This window comes from Centruroides sculpturatus, unplaced genomic scaffold (genome assembly GCF_000671375.1).
Source record: "Centruroides sculpturatus isolate CEXI.00-Female unplaced genomic scaffold, Cexi_2.0 scaffold873, whole genome shotgun sequence".
Taxonomy (NCBI): domain Eukaryota; kingdom Metazoa; phylum Arthropoda; class Arachnida; order Scorpiones; family Buthidae; genus Centruroides; species Centruroides sculpturatus.
The window spans coordinates 28,317-48,107 of NW_019385041.1; the positions used below are offsets into that span (position 1 = coordinate 28,317).

Genomic DNA, 19,791 nt, shown 5'->3' on the forward strand with positions numbered 1-19,791 from the left:
TTGATTTATATACTAATGCTGAGTGAGTGTACATCAGTTGGACAACAAGATAACCTTACAGAATATAAAACTGCATAATATTATAGAATATACTAATTTATTGTTTTTTTCCTGTATTATTCATTATTGATCATAGATTTTTACTTAAAATAAAAATCAAACCAAAATATCAGGTAATGAATCTAAAACAAAATAACAAAATAATAATAGTAAAGTTGGCGCTTTTTGATATTTTAATTTTGTAATGAAAATTGATTATAAACTTTCTATTTTAATTACTCAAAATTTCAGACATCAAAAATGAAAAAAAATTGTTTAATTCTTCTCTGTATAATTTTAAAAGAAATTTTTGTTAACAGTTATCTCTTATCGGAATTCGATAAATTGTAACTAACAATTATGAAAAAGATACAAAACATCAAATGCATCGAGTAATGTTAAATTTTCAATTAAATTTTATTATTCTTATCGAATTTAAAAATATACACAGTATATATCACTTTAGCATTCTAAATGTTTAATTTCACACAAGTTTTATCGAAATTTAAATAGAATAAAGAACTCGGGCGCGATTTTAAAATTTTATTACAGGTTTTTAATTCATGTTTGAACTTAGTACATGTGATTGATTGATGGTATAAGGCAACTCAACAGATGAATGATCAGCCAAGGGAGAGTTCCTCCCAGGAAATATTTTGTGTGAAACTATCTTTTATTTAGAATGTTAAACGCGTGAAGAAAACCCAGCAAACTTCACGACGCCAGCCCGTTGATGAGGCGCGAACCTACGATCAACTAGTGTTCTGTGGTTTTATCTTGTGTTACATGGCTGAGGTACAGTACTTAAGGCGTCAGCCTACTTTTCTGGAGAACCAGAGAAGTCGAAAAGCCACAATAATTTTTTTATGATCAGTCGAGTCCCATTCCTCATCACCTGGCTGTTCCCACTGTTGGTATTTCGTCTGAGCCCACGATGAAAATGGAAAAAAAAACATCCTCTTAGTTCCAAAGGGCATAGTTTTAAAAAATGTATAGTATATTTTGTTTTTCTCGCGATTAATCTATATATTAAATGATGTAAATATTTTTATCATATTTAATTTAGCAGATATGAGTTTTTTCACGATATGTTTCATTTGTAGCGCTTTATTAATGATCTCTTTTTATCTCATTTTTTTCATTGCTTACTTAATTTCTGCCAAGTATTTTTTATTGGTGTAATCAATAATTGAATACATATTGTCTCAGTTTTATGTCTTCTTAACAATCTGACAAATATTATTAAATCTGATCCAAAGTATTACATTCGAACAGAGTATAACCGCATAAAATCATACTAAATACTCTTTTTATTTCATTATGGTTACCATAAACTTAATGAAAATTTTTATTGCTGTTATATGGTAAAAAATTTGCCCTCATAATTTCTGTTTTAAAAATTAAAAATACATTTAATATGTTGTTATAACGTATTTTTTTAATCACACAGGCACTACACGATGGTCAGCCTACTACTACTACTACTACTACTACTACTATTACTTCTACTACAAGGCACTACTACTGCTACTACGAGTATTATTATTGATGTCTTTTTGTTGCCAAACTGAAAGTATCCTTAAAAATAGATCAGAATAACTTCTCATACTAAATTAATGAATTAATTTATAAAAAATACCTTAAAATCCTATCTTAAAAAGCCCGGAACATTAATGTAGGTCTTTATGCAGAGAACTTTCTTTAAAATTATTCAGGTTTGTGTTTCCAGTTCTACTTTATATAAATTGATTATGAAATACATTATAACTTAAGAATGAAGCTTAAATAAAGGAGATAGTTACTAAATTTAAATTTTTATTCCTTTAATGTTAGATTATATTTAATTTAAAATAATATAATCAATTTTGCTATTACATTGACTCACAAACTTGATTTAACTTCAACGACTGTTCAGCTGTACATGTATTAGTGTTTGATGGTTGCTTGGTGACCAACAAATAGTTTCAACCCTTGATCAATTCTTTATTTTAAAAAGATAGAATCCGGAAAAAAATTGGTTTATATGTCCATATATCTCATCTGATATATTAGAAGTCATTTTATTAATATTTTTGCAAATTATTCATTATTTTCATAAATTTCGAGGGTCAACAATCGGTTAAATTAAAAAATATATTCAATTAAATAATTATTAATAAATTAGAAAGAGAGAGAAAATAAAAACTACTAATATTTGCAATGAATATTTAGTAAAATTAACATTAAATTTACAAAATAGAAGCTTAATTTTAAAACTTTGGCTTAAAAAGTTCGGACTTGTTTTAAGTAAATTTTATAGATATTTAAAAAATATTTCTATAGCTTACTTCTATCTATAATAATGCAGCAAATTACATTTAGTCAGTTACACATACTTCATTGTTTAAAATGCATTTAGTCAATATTGTATTAAATATATGATAGAAAATGAATTAAAATTGATATAGGGGAAAACCCGGTTATAAAACAACAATAGTGGTAAAAATTTATGGGAATTATAGGGCGTTGGTGAGTCTTAGAAACGAGGCTGACTATATTTTGATTGGTAAGTTATCCAGGCGATTACACAGTGGACTGTAATGATCGTGTAGAGTAACAGAATGTAGGTGGCTGGCCGAGTGCCAAACTGTGAATGAACCTCTATTATAAACAACTTTACATTTCTGGTGTTCATTATGCTCCTGGATTAATTGTTATTTCTACTTTCAGGATGGGTTGCGGTACAAGTAGAAGTTCTCGTCTAATATCTCCTTTTAGTAAAGCAGTTATAACACCAAATTTAACATGGACAAACACGGGTGTAATACCACTTACGAGGAAGAAAGTGGCGGAAAAGAGTGTACAAGTGGGTGATATCCTTGGTAGAAAGGAAGTATCAGCCCAAACGGATAATTTTCGTTTTCCGATGGATGAATTAGAAATGCTTCTCGAAGAAGATTCTGATCAACCAGAAAATACTGATGTGGAAACACAGACATGGAACCAACAGTCTTCCACAAGGGATAATGTTAAAAGTGTGTTAATGCAGACAGAAATATCGCCTTCTCAGAAGAAGTTCGCTTATTTCAATATGCTTAAAAACAATTCGGTTCAATTAGTTACCATCGATATAGGTATACAAGCAGTTCCTTTAACATTAGACCGATGTACTCAGACTTACAGGCTTATAAAAAAGCCGAAAACTAGTTCAGGAAAAGAAAGATCGGTCGACCCGTTAGTAAAGAAAATTGCTGAGGCGAACAGACATAAAGGTCTGGCTATGGCGGATTTTGAATCTCAAACGGACCCCGTAACCAAAGCTTTAGCTGCCAATGCCGCAGGAAATGAGAATCTTCTAGTTATGGAAGCCGATCCTCCTATAGCTCACATACAGAAAGAATTATTTTCTACAACCTCGAAACCAAATCAGACAGCGATACATGAAAGTATCGCTCGGCTGTTGGAAGATGTCGAAGATAGTTTGAGGTACGATTCTGATTACGACGGACGTTTTGCCTACGCTGATATACTTAAATGCGATGCTGGTGTTCAGACGGTTAATGATCCTATTACTGATGAAGCACCCGAATATGCCGCTCGTCCTCCGCCATGCAGGAAGAAAGAGATGATACCCAACATGGGTGCTTTCAAAGAAATCGACAGGCATGCTTTAGAGGTATATATATATATATTTAAATTTATTTCATAAATAATGCTGTATCACATGATTATAAACAAGTAATTTGTTAATTTTAAGGCTCCTGAATCGACTAAATCATCAGTGAGAAATCTAGTTAATTATTTAAGTGCTTCAGCTAAAAATGATTTACAAAAAGTCAGAGTATTCTTCCGCTGGATTACTAATAATATTTCGTAAGTATACCTTTTCACATCACTTTTTAATATAATAGTAAGTCTATAATGTCAACTTGGTTTGACCTTTATTATTATTATTATTACAGTATTACGTTACATTAGCTGAATCACAAGTAGCCGTGATCTATAAAATCAGTTTTAAAGTACCAAACGAGCATTTGGTATACTTTTTTTTATTAAACGATGTCTAAATTAGTTATGCACGAATTTATTGCGTGACACTTATAACAGTCTCACCATTTATTTAGTATAGCCAACAAGTGCATATTTCGCAATTATTTTTTTCTAATTTTCCTTCCATATAATTTCAACGTTTGGGTTTTAGTAAAAACATATTTTAAACCTATTTAAAAAAAAAAATATTTTGTTCATTTGATATCAAAGCGGCAATATCAAAGTATAAGATAAATATTACAAATTTTAAAGTTAAATATTTTTGTAAAAATCGTATAAATTGATTTAGTTTGTTTATTTGATGGATACGGCAATGCATGGGCGATTTGCCAAGGAGGAATCCTTCCGGCAGGGCCGTCGAGAGCATGTATGGGGCCCTGGCATGTAGGTCCCTTTTACTTTTTCGAAAAATGAAATGTATAGAATGTAATATAACGTAGCGTGTTAAAGTGCGAACTCGTGACCAACCAGTGTTCATTAATGAAATTGATTTACTATTCTATTAAATTTGACTATTTCTATTAAATTGATAAATTTAAAATATTTTTTTCACAATACAAGAACTGCAAATAAAATAAAATTATAAAAAAATTTATCTTTTTTTACAGATAGATGATAAACACAACTTTCTAGACTTTGTTTATCGATAAAAATTATATTTTACTCTAAATTAATCAATAAAGTTACGCACGTAACTTTTCAAGTAATTGGTTAACCACTGAAGAAAACAATTTTCGATTCTGTATTTTTTTTCGTTGATAAAATAGTTTTAATCTTCATAGAAATATTTCATTATTGTATTATTTAATCTTAAAATATTCTTTCAGCTACGATTGGCGTTACATGGAAGTAAGGTTATCAGCTGAGGAAGTACTTCAAAGAGGAGAAGGTGTTTGTAAAGATTATTGCAAATTATTTAGCGAAATGTGTAGGTAAGTAAAATAAAAATATTTAATCTATTTATAAATTTTCATATTCATAAATCAAAATATATGTCATGTATATTATATTGTTTTCGCAGAATAGCGGGAATACGTGTAAAAACACTCAATGGTTTTGCCAAAGGTTATGATTACAGGCCAGGTGAACAATTTCTTCCAGGAGAAGCTGTGACACATGCTTGGAATGCAATTTACATTTTTGGTTCTTGGCGATTGATAGACACTACATGGGGCACAGGTAAATTTTTTTTAATAAAATTTTTCTTTAAATCACGCGATAAACAGAAAGTGTTTTACAGTTTATATGGTAAGTTATTTAGAAGGGATTATCAATATTCAATTTTTTTAGTAAACTATATTTTAAAAGCAGATAGAACAAAAGATGAATGATGTAAATGATTTTTTATTAAAATACAATAATTATTTTACTGATAATTCGAGATTAGATGAATTATCCTTGTTAGGGATGGAATTAGAATTGCTCTGGCCTTAAGTTGTAACATATAACAATGTTTCTTTCCCTTACTCAAAAAATGATACATGTAAAAGTGGGAGAGCCTATATAATACACTCATAACGCGAGACCATAAGTTGCAGCTGGTTTAGTCCTGAACCTTGTAACACAATTCTTAAAATAGGCGTGACATTTTACTCGAATTATGCTTAATAAAAGATTATTATACTTACATGCCTAAATAACTTACAAACAAAAAAATGCAAAATGTTTTCTAGTTTCACATAGAGCTCTAATATTTTTATTCTCATTCACATATGTATATATTATATATATTCATGATTATTATATAGAAACTGCACTTTATTATCAACTTACAGAACGTGATAATCATAAAGATTAAAGTTTTTTCATTACGTTACTTCAAGATCTTTCGTTAAAAATTGATATAATCAATAATTCACTAATCAGTCTGCTATACTCTAGATGTTTTAAATTATTGATATGGCCTTTAATTTAATACTGTAGGGGAGACCGGGGCAACTTCGGCATGCGGGGCAAGTTTGTCAAGCGCTTTTTTTTAAAAAACAAATTAAAAGGAGACTTTGGTTATAGGTTAGGCAGTTGAGTTTTATTAGTGGCTTGTTGAGTGTAGTGTTTTTATTGTTCTCCAACAAGCGTAGTTGAATTATCAAGCAAATTTTCATTTTCGTTGAATTCCATATAATATTTTTTTTCCATTTATATTGAATTGGCAGGTTTTGTTATAATTCCATGATAACGAAAGTTACTTTTCCTGTTAGAAGGATGTAACTTCAACTTATTCACGTGGCCAGATCGTGGCTTGGCATTCTGTTCTCAGGGTTGTACTTAATGTTTCGAAATCATGACTAGCGGGGTAAGATCGGCAACATAAAGCCACATTAGAAGCAAAGGATAAAAATCAAACAGATGATAAATGAAAACATGTTTGCATTTGTTATTCATGTATATATGTCTTTGAACTTGCATTTCGTTGTAATAATATTAAATGGGTGTTGGATTTGTATTTCTTTGTTTTAATAGTGAATTCCAACTTATACATTGTTAATAACATAATTTTATATACGTGCCTATCTTGCCCCATTACTGTTGCCCCTATACCAGGGGCAACTTTAATAAAAATAATTAAAATAATTACAACTTTACAAAAAGAGAGAAGTTGCCGATCTTGCCCCTATACCCGGGGCAACTTCGTCAATTTCTCTCTTCTTGTAAAGTTGTAATTATTTTAATTATTTTTATTTCCAAACTGATTTTAACCAGTAAGGTAACATTACAATAGACAATATGCAAAGCTTTTTTTTCAGTTTATAGCAGTATTTATTACACAAAATTTAAGTAAAGCTTAACATGCCGATCTTGCCCCGGTCTCCCCCTATATCAATAAACAGTAATGCAATAAAACTATCAAATTCATTTGTACTTAATTTATGCACACACACAGTATATATAGTATTTAGTTCAATTTTAATACAATATTTCTTAAAATATCAAATGAATTTTAGCAATATAATTTAATAAAAACAAATTGAAATTATTAAAATTTTCTTTCAGTTTATTTAGTTATAATTTATTTCATTTAACTAATTAAAATGGTTACGGAAAATCCTATTGATAAACTGTATATTAATAGAAAATTTCCTAATAAAATTTATCATTATTATTAATATAATCTGTTAAAATTGTAAAATAATTTTTCAAGTATTAAACAATTAAAGTAGCATACATGCATACTACAATTGTTATTAAGGAAATGCTTAGATTACAAGTATTGCCATAATGACAATTCCTTTAATGATGAAGTACTTTATATATAAAAACTATCCTACGTTTATATATATATAAGGCCTATATATAAAAGTATTCTATATATATAAACGTCAGAATATATATATATGTGTGTGTGTGTGTGTGTGTGTGTGTGTGTGTGTGTGTGTATACGGAAATTCTGACGTACTCTTGCGCGCAGAGTCTATTTTGCTTTATATCTTACGGAGAAAATATGTTGAAACTTGACAAGAATACTCCTATATATGGGGCATTGATGATATTATATTTTGCAGATTATAAGTCAAGGGGGAGATAAATAGGATAATGTGTCAAATCGTGGATGGGGCCAGACTTTAAAAATTTGTAAATGCCAATAAAAAGTAAAATTTTTATTAAATACTCCTATCCACAAAAGTAAAGCTTTCTTTACTTTTTGGGGTAGGTTATTCATTAATAGCATCTGATATATTACTTCAAATATGTCTGATAGGTTACAGAAGAGATATTTCATATTTAATACAGTATTTCTTACCTAAAGTTCCTAAAAACATTACCGTGTTTTTTTAAAAAACTTTATAATGGAAAAATTTTTTTGGCTTTTTAATTTTATTAATGGTTACAATAGAGATGTTCTGAACGGTTACATTGACAGTAATGCAGTGCCAAAACAAGCTGGCACGTATAAGAGCATGCTCTTATAACTTTTTTAAAAATTTTGTTTGGAATTCAATAATTTTGATTAATTTTCATGAAATTTGTGCGATATGTCTAAATGTACCTAGAAGTTTTTGATCTGAAATCTCCTTAAGCTTTTCATATGAAAAAATGCAGACAGACAATTAGAAAGAGTATTTGAAAATTAGTTTGAGCAATACACATTTAAATAAGATCGATGAAGAACAGTAACAGTTTTAGCATAGCAAAAACACATTAAACAGATTATTCATGATGCAATCACTTAACAAATAAGGAGAACAATGATCACGTTTGTGTAATAAATTAACGGCTTCATTATACATATTTATGTCATATATCCCAAACAACTTCGATAAATGTGCAGTGAAGCATATTAATTACCAGTAATCTTAACAGATTTCCAATTATCGAGCACTTTACATTAATTCATTAAATTCTTTCACGAATTAATTAATTGTTAAATATAATAATAAGGTATGTGTTCATTTATACCCCGTACAATTGTTGAATTGTATAAATTATACATACATATATAATAACAGTATATACATATAGTATACATATATATACAATTTATAATAATAATATAGATACATGATTTTTATTGGAAAATCTAAAAATGATAATTACTTTAATTTTTCTGTTATCTTAAGCTGTAATACAGGAGTGTCCAACCTTTTTGTTTCTCTGGGCCGCATTGGAAGAAGTCAAGGAGTTTTGGGCCACAAGTATATATAATATATACTTGTGTCCCAATATACAAGTATATTTAAAAATTAACATGTCTAGATTATAATAATAAGTATTAAAACTTTATCAAGAAAAAAGGATATTTTAAAAAATTACTTCTACAGACACTTTCAATTTTTACTTAGAAATAGATAAATTCATTTATTATAAAAGAGACTAAAGAAAATTTATTTGAAAAACACAAATATTTGTTTTATTTGGGTCTCTAATTAATAAAAAGCGACGAAACACCATTTTAAAGTGCATTTTTATTCAACTAATATAATTATAAATAATATGTAGCCCAAAAAGTAGCCAAAGCGCCAAATGATATTTTTTACGTCAAACAAAAAAAAGTAGCCACATTTGGCGCAATGTAGCCAAATCTTGCAACGTTGGAAGAAATACTAAATAAAGCTGGAGTTGTGAATCAAAGGATTATAGACCCAAGTGCGGGGAAAAAGAGGCAAAGGACAAAAGATAAAGAAGTGAAAAAGGTTGAAAAATTACGGGTCCATATTTGCTTAACAGAAGATCTATTTAACGTTTCTCACTACTACATCTTTTGTCCTTTCTCATCTTTCCCTCCTTTTCCCAAATTTGGGTCTATAATCCTTTGAGTCACAACTCCAGCTTTATTTAGTAATCCTTCCGCATTCACACATCTCCAAGTATTTGAAAATATTTTCTTTCCACTCAAAAATAAAATATGAATAAAGGTTTACGGCTTTGTGAAACTTTTTTTTGAGTTTATGCCGTTGAAATAAATAAATAATAAAAAAATTAAAACATTTGTCGGTTTTGTTTACACGTTTATTGGGCCGCATTGGAACTTGCCTTGGGCCGCATGCGGCCCGCGGGCCGCGGGTTGGACACCCCTGCTGTAATATGACTATAGGCCTATAACATCCTCTACAATGTTGTAAACTTGTAATTTACATTAATTACTACCAATACTGAATTAGTTCAGGTTGTTGGCATTCTTCATTTACTTTTGCCGAGAGACATGTGCTTCAAGAAAACACTTCTCAGAAATCGACTGTATATTTTATATGATGCATGCTCCTGTATCAATTTACCTGTTATAATGATTTTTCAATGCCTAAATGAGGCATAATTTTTTTAGAGCACACATTATTGAACTGTGTACAGGTGTCTTGTACATGATCCTCTTATTGCACATTCTCATTTTACACGGTAAATTCGGAAACCATCTACTAAATAACTACGAGGATTTTATGTATCTTATACTGTTATAGTTTAGAGCAATAAAAAAAGTTATACACAAATTATTAAACATGACGTTTTAAATCTAAAAAACTTACTTTCCATATTAATTATTCCTTTCGGTTCCCTTATATCTAAAAGGAACCAAATAACAAAAATTTATTAATTTCACCTTAATTTTACTTAATTGTATCTATTATTGATCAATTTAAAATTTATAACATTTATCGATAACTTGATAAAAATTTAAATAGTTTAATTTGTTAATTAATTTATTATTAAATACATTTAAACGTAATATGTAAACAAATATAGTTAAACCTGTGTAAACCAGGATGAACTGGATCGAATTTTTTTCCGTTTACGCACATTTCCGTTTTACACAGGTTTTATATTGTTTTTACAATTGTAAATGATATTAAATTTATATAATTTTATATTTAAAAATAATGCAAAAAATGAAGTGAATTATATAAAAAAAAAATATTTGTACGATTTACAGAAGTTTAACATATATTGAATTTATATAATTCAGTATAAAGACCTGCCAGTCATTCGTTTTTAATTATATATTTTATCCATCTGTAAAGCAAATAATAATATAAAATTTGCATTGGCATTGTTGTTGAAAAAGATAAATGAATTTCTAGAAATTCATATTAATTTAGTCGCTCAAAAATGTTGATTTTTATATATTTTTATATTATTTCATCATCTGTTTAACGATTGCTTCAACATTTTAATCGAATTTCTTTTCCTTTTACATAATTTTCTAATTGTATAGGAAACTAGTTACGTAACTTCCTATGTAATTTATACTACTTTTATACATATTAATTATAGAGTTATATAACAAGAAGTAACTTATAATTTAGCAAAATTAATTAAATAGAAATACAGTAAATTAAATTGAAAATTAAATGAAAAATGTTAAATTATAATAATGCTAGTGGTTTTCTTTTTTACTTTATCATGTAACAATTAACCTAGAAAGTGAATACAAATCGATGATTTACACTCTAATTAATCTAACATTAAATGGTAATATGCATTGGAGTTATAGAAATTTTGATTGCAGATCCAATTAGACACGCTCTATATTTATAACTTTCGGAATTACATTTAGAAAAATAACTTTTAAATTTAATATTCATTATTTAACATACTTTAAATTGTCAAAAATTAAAATAAAAGCTATAACATTAACGGCATTATTTTCTGTATGAAAAACTTATTTTTCTGTTATATAGCTACATAATTATCTAATTTAAAAATTGAATAATTAAATTTTAGAGATGATAAATTAAATTATTTAAAATATATTTGCAAGTAAAATAATTTTTTTCAAAAAAAATGATCAGAAAAATATATTTAATAAGCAAACAATATAAATATGGTTATTTGCAGACTGTCATTCAGATATTTTATAAATTGCAAGTGAAACGAGTACGAACAGCCATTTCTAGCAACATCAACTCGACACCTTAAGGCAAGAACATATTAACTCAGTTCCTTTATTGAACATTGCTAAATGTCTACAAACATATGGGCTGATATAATTTCCCGACCCATGATCAACAATTTCTCATATCAGAGATCCATAAGCCAGTTTATCATTAATCACCTGTGATCTGTCGTAAAATACAAAGAAAATTCGGAACTTTGGGGTGATTTTCCCAGAAACGTAAAAGAAGAATCAGGCACGATTCAGAGTTAGCACGTTCTTGTCTCAAGATCTTCAATTATAAATGTTTTGAGTCATTAAACCATGTTATAAACAATGTAGCTTATATTGTATACAGTACCGTGTAGCTCGCAGTTTATAAATTTCACTTTTAATTAAGTGAAAGAAAATAGCACTTACATGAATTTTACTTATTTATTTTAATAATTAAATATTAACCATTTAGTGTAGCGGTAACCATGAACCGTGACGTATTTAGTATAATATGGAGAAGTTATCCAGAAAGTAACGTTTCAGATGAGATTATATTTTGAAACAATTTTGTCATCTTTTTCTTCCATAAACTTAAAATACAATATTAAATTTAAAAACTATAAAGTTCATATTCTTAAAATAGATTTCAAAATTCATACACAAAACAAATGGTGTTTTAGGAGCTATTGGATATATTTGAGAAAAACGAAAATTGGGTTCATTTTCATGTCCGCAAAGTCAAACTTTCGATGCAACAATACAGAAAATTAAACCTAATATTAAAGAAAATCCCATACCTTTGTTGACTAATAATTCTGTCGCAAAAGCAAATCGCCACAATCAGTTATAAATACATAAATATACACAATAAATAGGCAACCGAATATTGATTCGAACCATAGTTACCAGATGTAGAGAGGGGAGGAAAAAAATACGTTTTCTCATTATCACTTTTTCAACAGGAAATCTAGTTAGATAGCGTGAATTATTCGTATGTCTGTATGTGTAGCAAATTTTGAAGCCATTTTTCCTCATTTAGAGGGGCAAAACACAAAACTGAATTTCATTTTCGTTTTTTTTTTTTCAAAAACAAATACAAAATAGTCCTCGAATCACGTTTATTTCACGTACGGATTCAAAGGGTTCCTTTGTTATTGCATTATTATAAGATGATTTTGATTAAAAGAAAAATAATTTTTCCGAAGTTAAATATACTGTATAATTTGCATTCATTAGTTTAAACATTTTTAAAATAATAATTTCTTCCATATATAATTTACGTGACTTAAATTTAATTGCAAAAATAATAACTGTTGATCGCATTATAATTGCACTGAATAACTAATTTCGATTCATTTTGTATAATATCAATGTTGAATATATGTGAATAATTTTCCAGTGGATTAAAACGGAGTGATTAACCTACCACAATTCAACGTTGTCTAGATAATAATACAACCTAATTTGATGACATTTCAGGATATGCGGAAGTTATTTCCTAAAACGAGCAATTATTTATTATGACATCGTCACAATGCCGAGCTGCAATTTTAATCATATTTTAAATATGCTCTCTATTAGTAGTGTTTTGTCCCTGTACATCATATTTTTCCTGTTAACAATAGAGCTATGCTGGTCATCTATCTAACTCCGTTCTGGAGAAGCCCATTATTAGCCGAGTGGATAAAACCACCGACCACTGGCATTTAGTTGATCGTGGGTTCGCGCCTGGCCAACGGGCTGGCCATGTGGAGTTTTCTTCACATTAATTATACCTAAATAGGGACCAATTTCCCTTAAAAGACGTCCCGGGAGATATTTCTCCTCGGCAAATCACCCTTGTGTCGCGTTCCTGTAACCAAATAAACCAAATCGTTCTGGTGAAAATATTTAAGTTAAAATAATATGACTTCGGTTCCAAACCGGAAGTTTGTATATAGTTAATCAGGCTTCTTGCTTCTAATTTTTCCTTATCTAGTCTCGACTTTCATCTTAACTGGTTCTCGTGATAAGGAAATACGGACAGACGCCAGTGGGAATTTATAGGTCCCAAAAATAGTTTCAAAGCACGCAACTATAGCTTTTTAGCACTAAAGCTTTTTAGCAATGCAAGCAACTAAAACGTTTCATTTATGGGACATTTAGAAAGCGTTTACCGAGAATACGTTTGGTAGCTTGAAACATCGTATCATATTGCATGTACGAAGCATCACAGATCAATTACGGCTGCCTTCGAACAGTTTAGACTTCACCTTCCGGTTCTATTTTAAAATTTAGAGTTGGACTCATATTATTCGATGTTCCTTCATCGCTAAGACCTCTATATAGTATGAGTATCGCGTACAAGTAAAATGTATGTTGCTTGCAAGCTAAAAGTACAATAGTGGTGAGTTATGGTCGCATAGTAAAATTTGGTCGCATTTGAACATTTTGGCTGCGAAATTAGCAGTCTAAATATCCAAATACAACCAAATATGGTGACATTTCAGAAGTCATTTCCGTTAAAAAAAGAAAAACCGTAATTGAAGTTTTTTCGAAATTGAATTACGACCGTTTTCAAAAATCTTATTAGTATGTCTAATTTATCTTTGATCGATACAAAAAGTTTCAATATTTAGGTGGTGAGAAACTAATTTTTAATTTACTGTATCTGCAAGAAATGTTTCAATGCAAGGTAAAATGACTGTATCTACGAGTGCTAGGAAAATGAGCCTTAACTATCCGCGAATACTGTAGTTATCTTCTTTCCAATGAAAGTTTTGTTCCTATCGGTAATTGGTAAGATTGAGGACCCATCGAAGATTTCTGGCTATCCTATGCCACGGTAACTAAAGTATACTCAATAAATGAAACGCGACGGCGTTATGGCTCCGACTTCACACTTTCCTATCATTCCTTACTTTTCTTCCCTCTTCTCACTTCCTCTAAAACTCTTCATCCTTCCTTTTCAAAGGCTATGCCGTAAGGTTCGGCCTTCTAACACTTTTAAACATATCATATCATATATCCTAGGCCACGAAGCTGTGTCTGGAAGAAAAAGAAAAAAGAAATTATCAGCTTTTTCCACGTATTTTTCCTGTTGTTTTGTTTGATATACGACAATAAAATATTCGAACCAGGCAGTGAAAGTTGTCTAAGAACATATTTATGTCCCCAAAACTTCCATCGCCAAGTAGAATTTAGTTTCAAGAAGGAAAAGGTTTACGACTTTTCCGACTACGAAGACGCTGCACAGTGGGACCAAATCCCAAAAAGCTGGCCAAAAGTCGAAAAATAGAGTTTAAGTTCCGGTAATTTCTAGTCGTGGGTTCGGTTAGATAAGAGTCCGAAGGTCGAATTCTAGACTTCAGCGCCCCCTATCCCTTATACCTGCTATTGTAGTTCAGTTGAAAGGGGACCCTCAATCGAGCTAGACGCGTCATGCAGTAAGCAAAGATTTCTACGCTATATTCAAGAGGGTGCCAAATCTCTAAAAATCAATCGAATTTAAATTTAAAAAATGGAATTTGCAGCTGCAAGTAAGTAGAATATTATTATGTAACACAAAATTGATAATAATACTTTATGTGATAACAGTAAACGAATGATTTGTACGAAAATGAACGGAAGATTACAACAGGAAAATTTAAACACGTAGAGAAAAGTTCATAAATTCTGTAGAGTTCTGCGACTGGACCGATCGCATGTTGTAGATAGATGGTGTCCAACCCGCGGCCCGCGGGCCGCATGCGGCCCAAGGCAAGTTTCAATGCGGCCCAATAAAGGTGTAAACAAACCGACAAATGTTTTAATTTTATTATTTATTTATTTCAACGGCATAAACTCAGAAAAGAAGTTTCGCAAAGCCATAAACCTTTATTCATATTTTAGTTGAGTGGAAATGAAATATTTTCATGTACTTGGAGATGTGTGAATGAGGAAGGATTACTAAATAAAGCTGGAGTTGTGACTCAAAGGATTATAGACCCAAATTTGGTGAAAGGAGAGAAAGGACAAAAGATAAAAAGTTGTCAGAAAGGTTAAATAGTTCTTCTGTTAGGCAAATATTGAGTCTTAATTTTCCAACCTTTCTCACTTCTTTATCTTTTGTCCTTTCTCTTCTTTTTCCGAATTTGGCTCTATAATCCTTTGAGTCAAAACTCCAGCTTTATTTAGTATTCCTTCCAGCGTTGCAAGATTTGGCTACGTTGCGCCAAATGTGTGGCTACTTTTTTTAGTTTAACGTAAAAAAAATATCATTTGGCGCTTTGGCTACTTTTGGGGCTACATATCATTTATAAATATATTAGTTGAATAAAAATGCACTTTAAAATGGTGTTTCGTCGCTTTTTATTAATCAGAGACTCAAATAAACCAAATATTTGCGTTTTATCAAATAAATTAATTTATCTGTTTCTAAGTAAAAATTGAAAGTGTCTGTAGAAGTAATTCTGTTTCTTGATAAAGTTTTAATACTTATTATTATAATCTAGACATGTTAATCCTTAAATATACTTGTATATTGAGCTACAAGTAGGCCTATATATTATATATACTTGTGGCCCAAAACTCCTTGACTTCTTCCAGTGCGGCCCAGAGAAACAAAAAGGTTGGACACCCCTGTTGTAGATAGAACTATTATTGAATGAAAAAAAGTAAAACTAGCTGCAACTAGCTGCAACTGCGTCATTGGTGCGAGTTCTTGCTATGTAAAACATAGTTTTCTGAATTTTGTACATTAATGACGCGGAATGTTTTGCTCTTTTTCTTGAATTTGTCTGGTGTTTTGAATATTGTTTGCATGCAGCATATAAGCTTGAAATCAAACTGTGGCAAGCGCATAGTGATAAAGAAATATGATTCTGAATAACGAATATACAGAAGGATTTCCGTATAGAATTAGGTCTAATAGTCGATCAACCAAAGCCTGGTTTCAAACCAAACCAAATGAATCAAACCAAAGCCGAATGATGAGAATACCGCTCGACAATTTTTCGAAAACTCAAGCATTTCTGCTGCTATTACAGGGATTGATGAGGACTTGATTACGCGTTTCCATGTCATATTGCAGACAATTTCGTGTGGCCATGAAATCAATTTCATAGAATTTCAAAATTGTGCCTTACAGACAGCTCGTTACTTTGTGCAGTTATATCCATGGTTCTGCATGCCAACTTCGGCACATAAGATATTGATTCATGGTGCAGAAGTGATAAATTCATCGGTATTGCCGATAGGGTAGATGTCTGAAGACGCTCAAGAGTCTACTAATAAATACATTAGAAAGTTTCGAGAAGATTTTGCAAGAAAAGTTCCCGAGTGAAAACAGTGGAAGACACTATTTTATGCCTATTACTGTATTAATATCCGATCCGTTTATTTCGAGTTTGCGCGAATTACCTCGAAAAACTCAAAGTCATTGCTTCCAGAAGCAGTTTTATTGTTAGTTGCGCCACGTATACCAGCAAGTACAGGAAGCTCCAGCGATTTCAAAATTGAATCATATGATTACGAATCAAATTATTCTTTGGATGACGATGCATGAACTTTTAATCAACTGATTGTATGTTTTATCGTATTAAACAATATATAGATTTATTTTGTACTTTTTCTATAAAAGTGGTTCGTGTTAAATCCGTCATTTTGTTTTTATTTCAAATTTTGACTTCGGATTCGTAATCAGCGATCCCAAAAACCCTCGAATACTGACTTTCAGCCAAATTGATAACGCTTTTGACTTTTGGCCAGCTTTTTGGTATTTGGCCCCACTGTGCGCTGTCAGTAATAGCAATTCGAAGCATGTTCACGTAAGCCCAGAGACATCATGGACTGGTCTGTCTATATTTCAACGTACAAGTTCAAGAGGACTGTTCAAAGACCGTATATAGCACGGATAGTTTGCGTAAAAGAGTGGCATAGCAATTAATTTCTCGCTTACAATACTGCCTTCGGGACAGACGAAAAGGAACTAAACTTCCTGATAGCAAAATTAATGCGAGACGGAGTACCAAAAGCAAGAACTAAAAAGGATTCTCAAGGAATCTCTAAGGAAAAGAAGAAAGCCATCTTCACAAATCTGTTACCTCAAATGCCGGAATCGCGCCATTCGTTTCGAAGAGTTGCCTGTTTGCCACCTGTAACTCTTCGAAACTATACTGTTTAAAAAATATGATATTCCGTTAAATTATGCTCATCTATATATATAATCGAGATGGATTGAAAATAATAATAATAAGCGCAGAGTTTAAACGATTAAGAGTTAAACGTTGAAATTTGGTACTGTTAGGGTATGCCATGGGAATGTAAAAAGGGATTTTTGGAAATTTCACCCCCTCCCTTCCGCGGGAGACGGAGAGAGTTAAAGATTACCCTGAAGAAATCAGATTCTAATGTACTATTTTAGATGCGGATTTCGCGTTTTTACGAGAAATCGAACATATTTTACAACCATCTAAAAATTCTCTAATTAGCCTCGGAAGAGGGGGAACCTAATTCGTCCACCCGGTGAAAACGGGTAAGATCGGCTATAATCTAATAATCTTAATCTTCTCTATCGTTACTTTTGTTCGAGCAACACCGGGCTCATCTGATAGTATAAATATAAAATTCAAGGTTGGTTTTTGCAGGATAATTATTGTTAATACGGTAAGTACGAACAGTAATTCATGTTTATCTACACATATGTAAGATTATAGTTTAGGTCGCACGGCAGAATTGTTAATAGGAGTTTTTTCCAGTCTCGATACAAAATATGAATTTTAAACTGTTACATTTCTGTTAACGTAGTAAGTAATCTAATACAGTGACATTAATTTAAATAAAATCATATTCGAGACTAAATATCAGCGATGAATCATATATAAATAACTTTTTGTTTAAAAAAGCATGATCGTACGCAATTCATTTGAATTTCTGTATTTAATACTTCCGAACGATCTTTAGCAATGTGTTTCCAAAGGAAATTAATTTATATGATCTCCAGCCGAAACGCGAATATCAAATTTAATCCAATAACACCATAATACAATCGATATGAAAATTACATTGGTGGTCATTTTGTTGCCATACGTCAAGGGCATGGTTTGATACATGCGGTGTATACTAGGTGAATAGGACTAAAGAATATTGATCTGTTTTCATTATTATTCTTACTACTATGGCAACATATCATCGGTTTTCTATTAGAGGACGCTTCAATCAGATTGTTTATTAAAATGAAAATTGATTGGTTTATTTAAATATATCTGATAGAAATCGGATAAACTATCTTTTGGTCAATTATGTCTTTAGTTAGACAAACACTTTCATTGTTTTTAATTACTTCAATTTCGTTAATATCAGAATTTTCGATTAGATTTTTACTAAGATATTGATACTACTTAAATCTAAATGCTATTTTTTTATTATTTAAGATTATTTAATTCAAAATTAAGAGCTTAAAGTATTCTTTTGAAACGCCTTTAATTTTTAATACATTTATTTACGTATTAAAAGAAGCTGTTTAATCACATCTCATGAGAAACTTTGAAAAATCATTACTTATATTGTTGGGCTTCAATTTTAAAATTTCAGACCTATACATTTCTACTGGCATCCGTCTGTCTGTACACACATCAAAAACTTAGGAGCAAGAGCCCCGATTAACTATATACGAACTTCCGATTTGAATCGAAAAGCATGATATTTCCGTTCAAAAATTTTCTCCAGAACAGTTAGATATCCGGTATGACTCTCTTGTTAACAGGAAAAGTATGATGTACAGGGGCGAGACCATTGTGCATTGAGATCTAAAAAATTGCAGCTTGGCATTGTGACGAAGTTAAAATAAATAACTGCTCGTTCTATAATAATTTAGTTCTTATATCATTTTTTTATTTTTAATAATTTATTTCTAAAGCTGATTAATTTAAACTGTTACAAATACAAACATTAAATTTAATTTAACAACTGAAAAGTAATGGTAGCAATGAAATAAATTTAATGTTTTTCTATAAGAAAGCTTAAATTTGGCACATTGTGATATAAACTAAATCTTACCTAAAATATATTATACCTAAAATACATCATTATATAAACAATGAGTAATATTATAACAGTGGTGATTTAGGCATAGGCTGAATCTATAGACATCGCACTTTTAGGAGGCTCAAATACGCACTAATCTATATATATATAATCGAGACGAGTTGATAATAATAATAATAATAATAAGCAAATATAATACACCAAGAGCTTGCAAAGAAACACAAATTGGCAGACATCCACGAACCATACTACAAGTATATTCCACAGACAGTATTGGAAAATAACACGCACAAAATGTATTACGACAGAGCCATAATCACAGATAAAACAATTTACCACAACAGACCAGACATCACACTCATTGACAAACACAATAAAATCACATACATTATAGACATAGCCATTCCAAACACTCACAATGT

General features: G+C 30.4%; 1 protein-coding gene across 2 annotated transcripts in view; it reads left to right on the forward strand.

Moving 5' to 3' along the window:
* Window positions 1–1,498: 1,498 nt before the first annotated feature.
* The window catches only part of LOC111633766 (kyphoscoliosis peptidase-like), a 31,309-nt gene continuing 13,016 nt past the window's right edge, over window positions 1,499–19,791 (forward strand). Inside the window, exons 1-5 of one of the 2 annotated variants that reach the window (XM_023378393.1) lie at window positions 1,499–1,754; window positions 2,749–3,694; window positions 3,776–3,891; window positions 4,896–5,000; window positions 5,090–5,247. In XM_023378393.1, coding sequence (XP_023234161.1) covers window positions 2,750–3,694; window positions 3,776–3,891; window positions 4,896–5,000; window positions 5,090–5,247 — 1,324 coding nt within the window. In that variant the 5' untranslated portion in view covers window positions 1,499–1,754; window position 2,749. Of the gene's footprint in view, window positions 1,755–2,501; window positions 3,695–3,775; window positions 3,892–4,895; window positions 5,001–5,089; window positions 5,248–19,791 lie in introns of those variants that run through there. The other variant, XM_023378391.1, reaches the window with a different exon arrangement.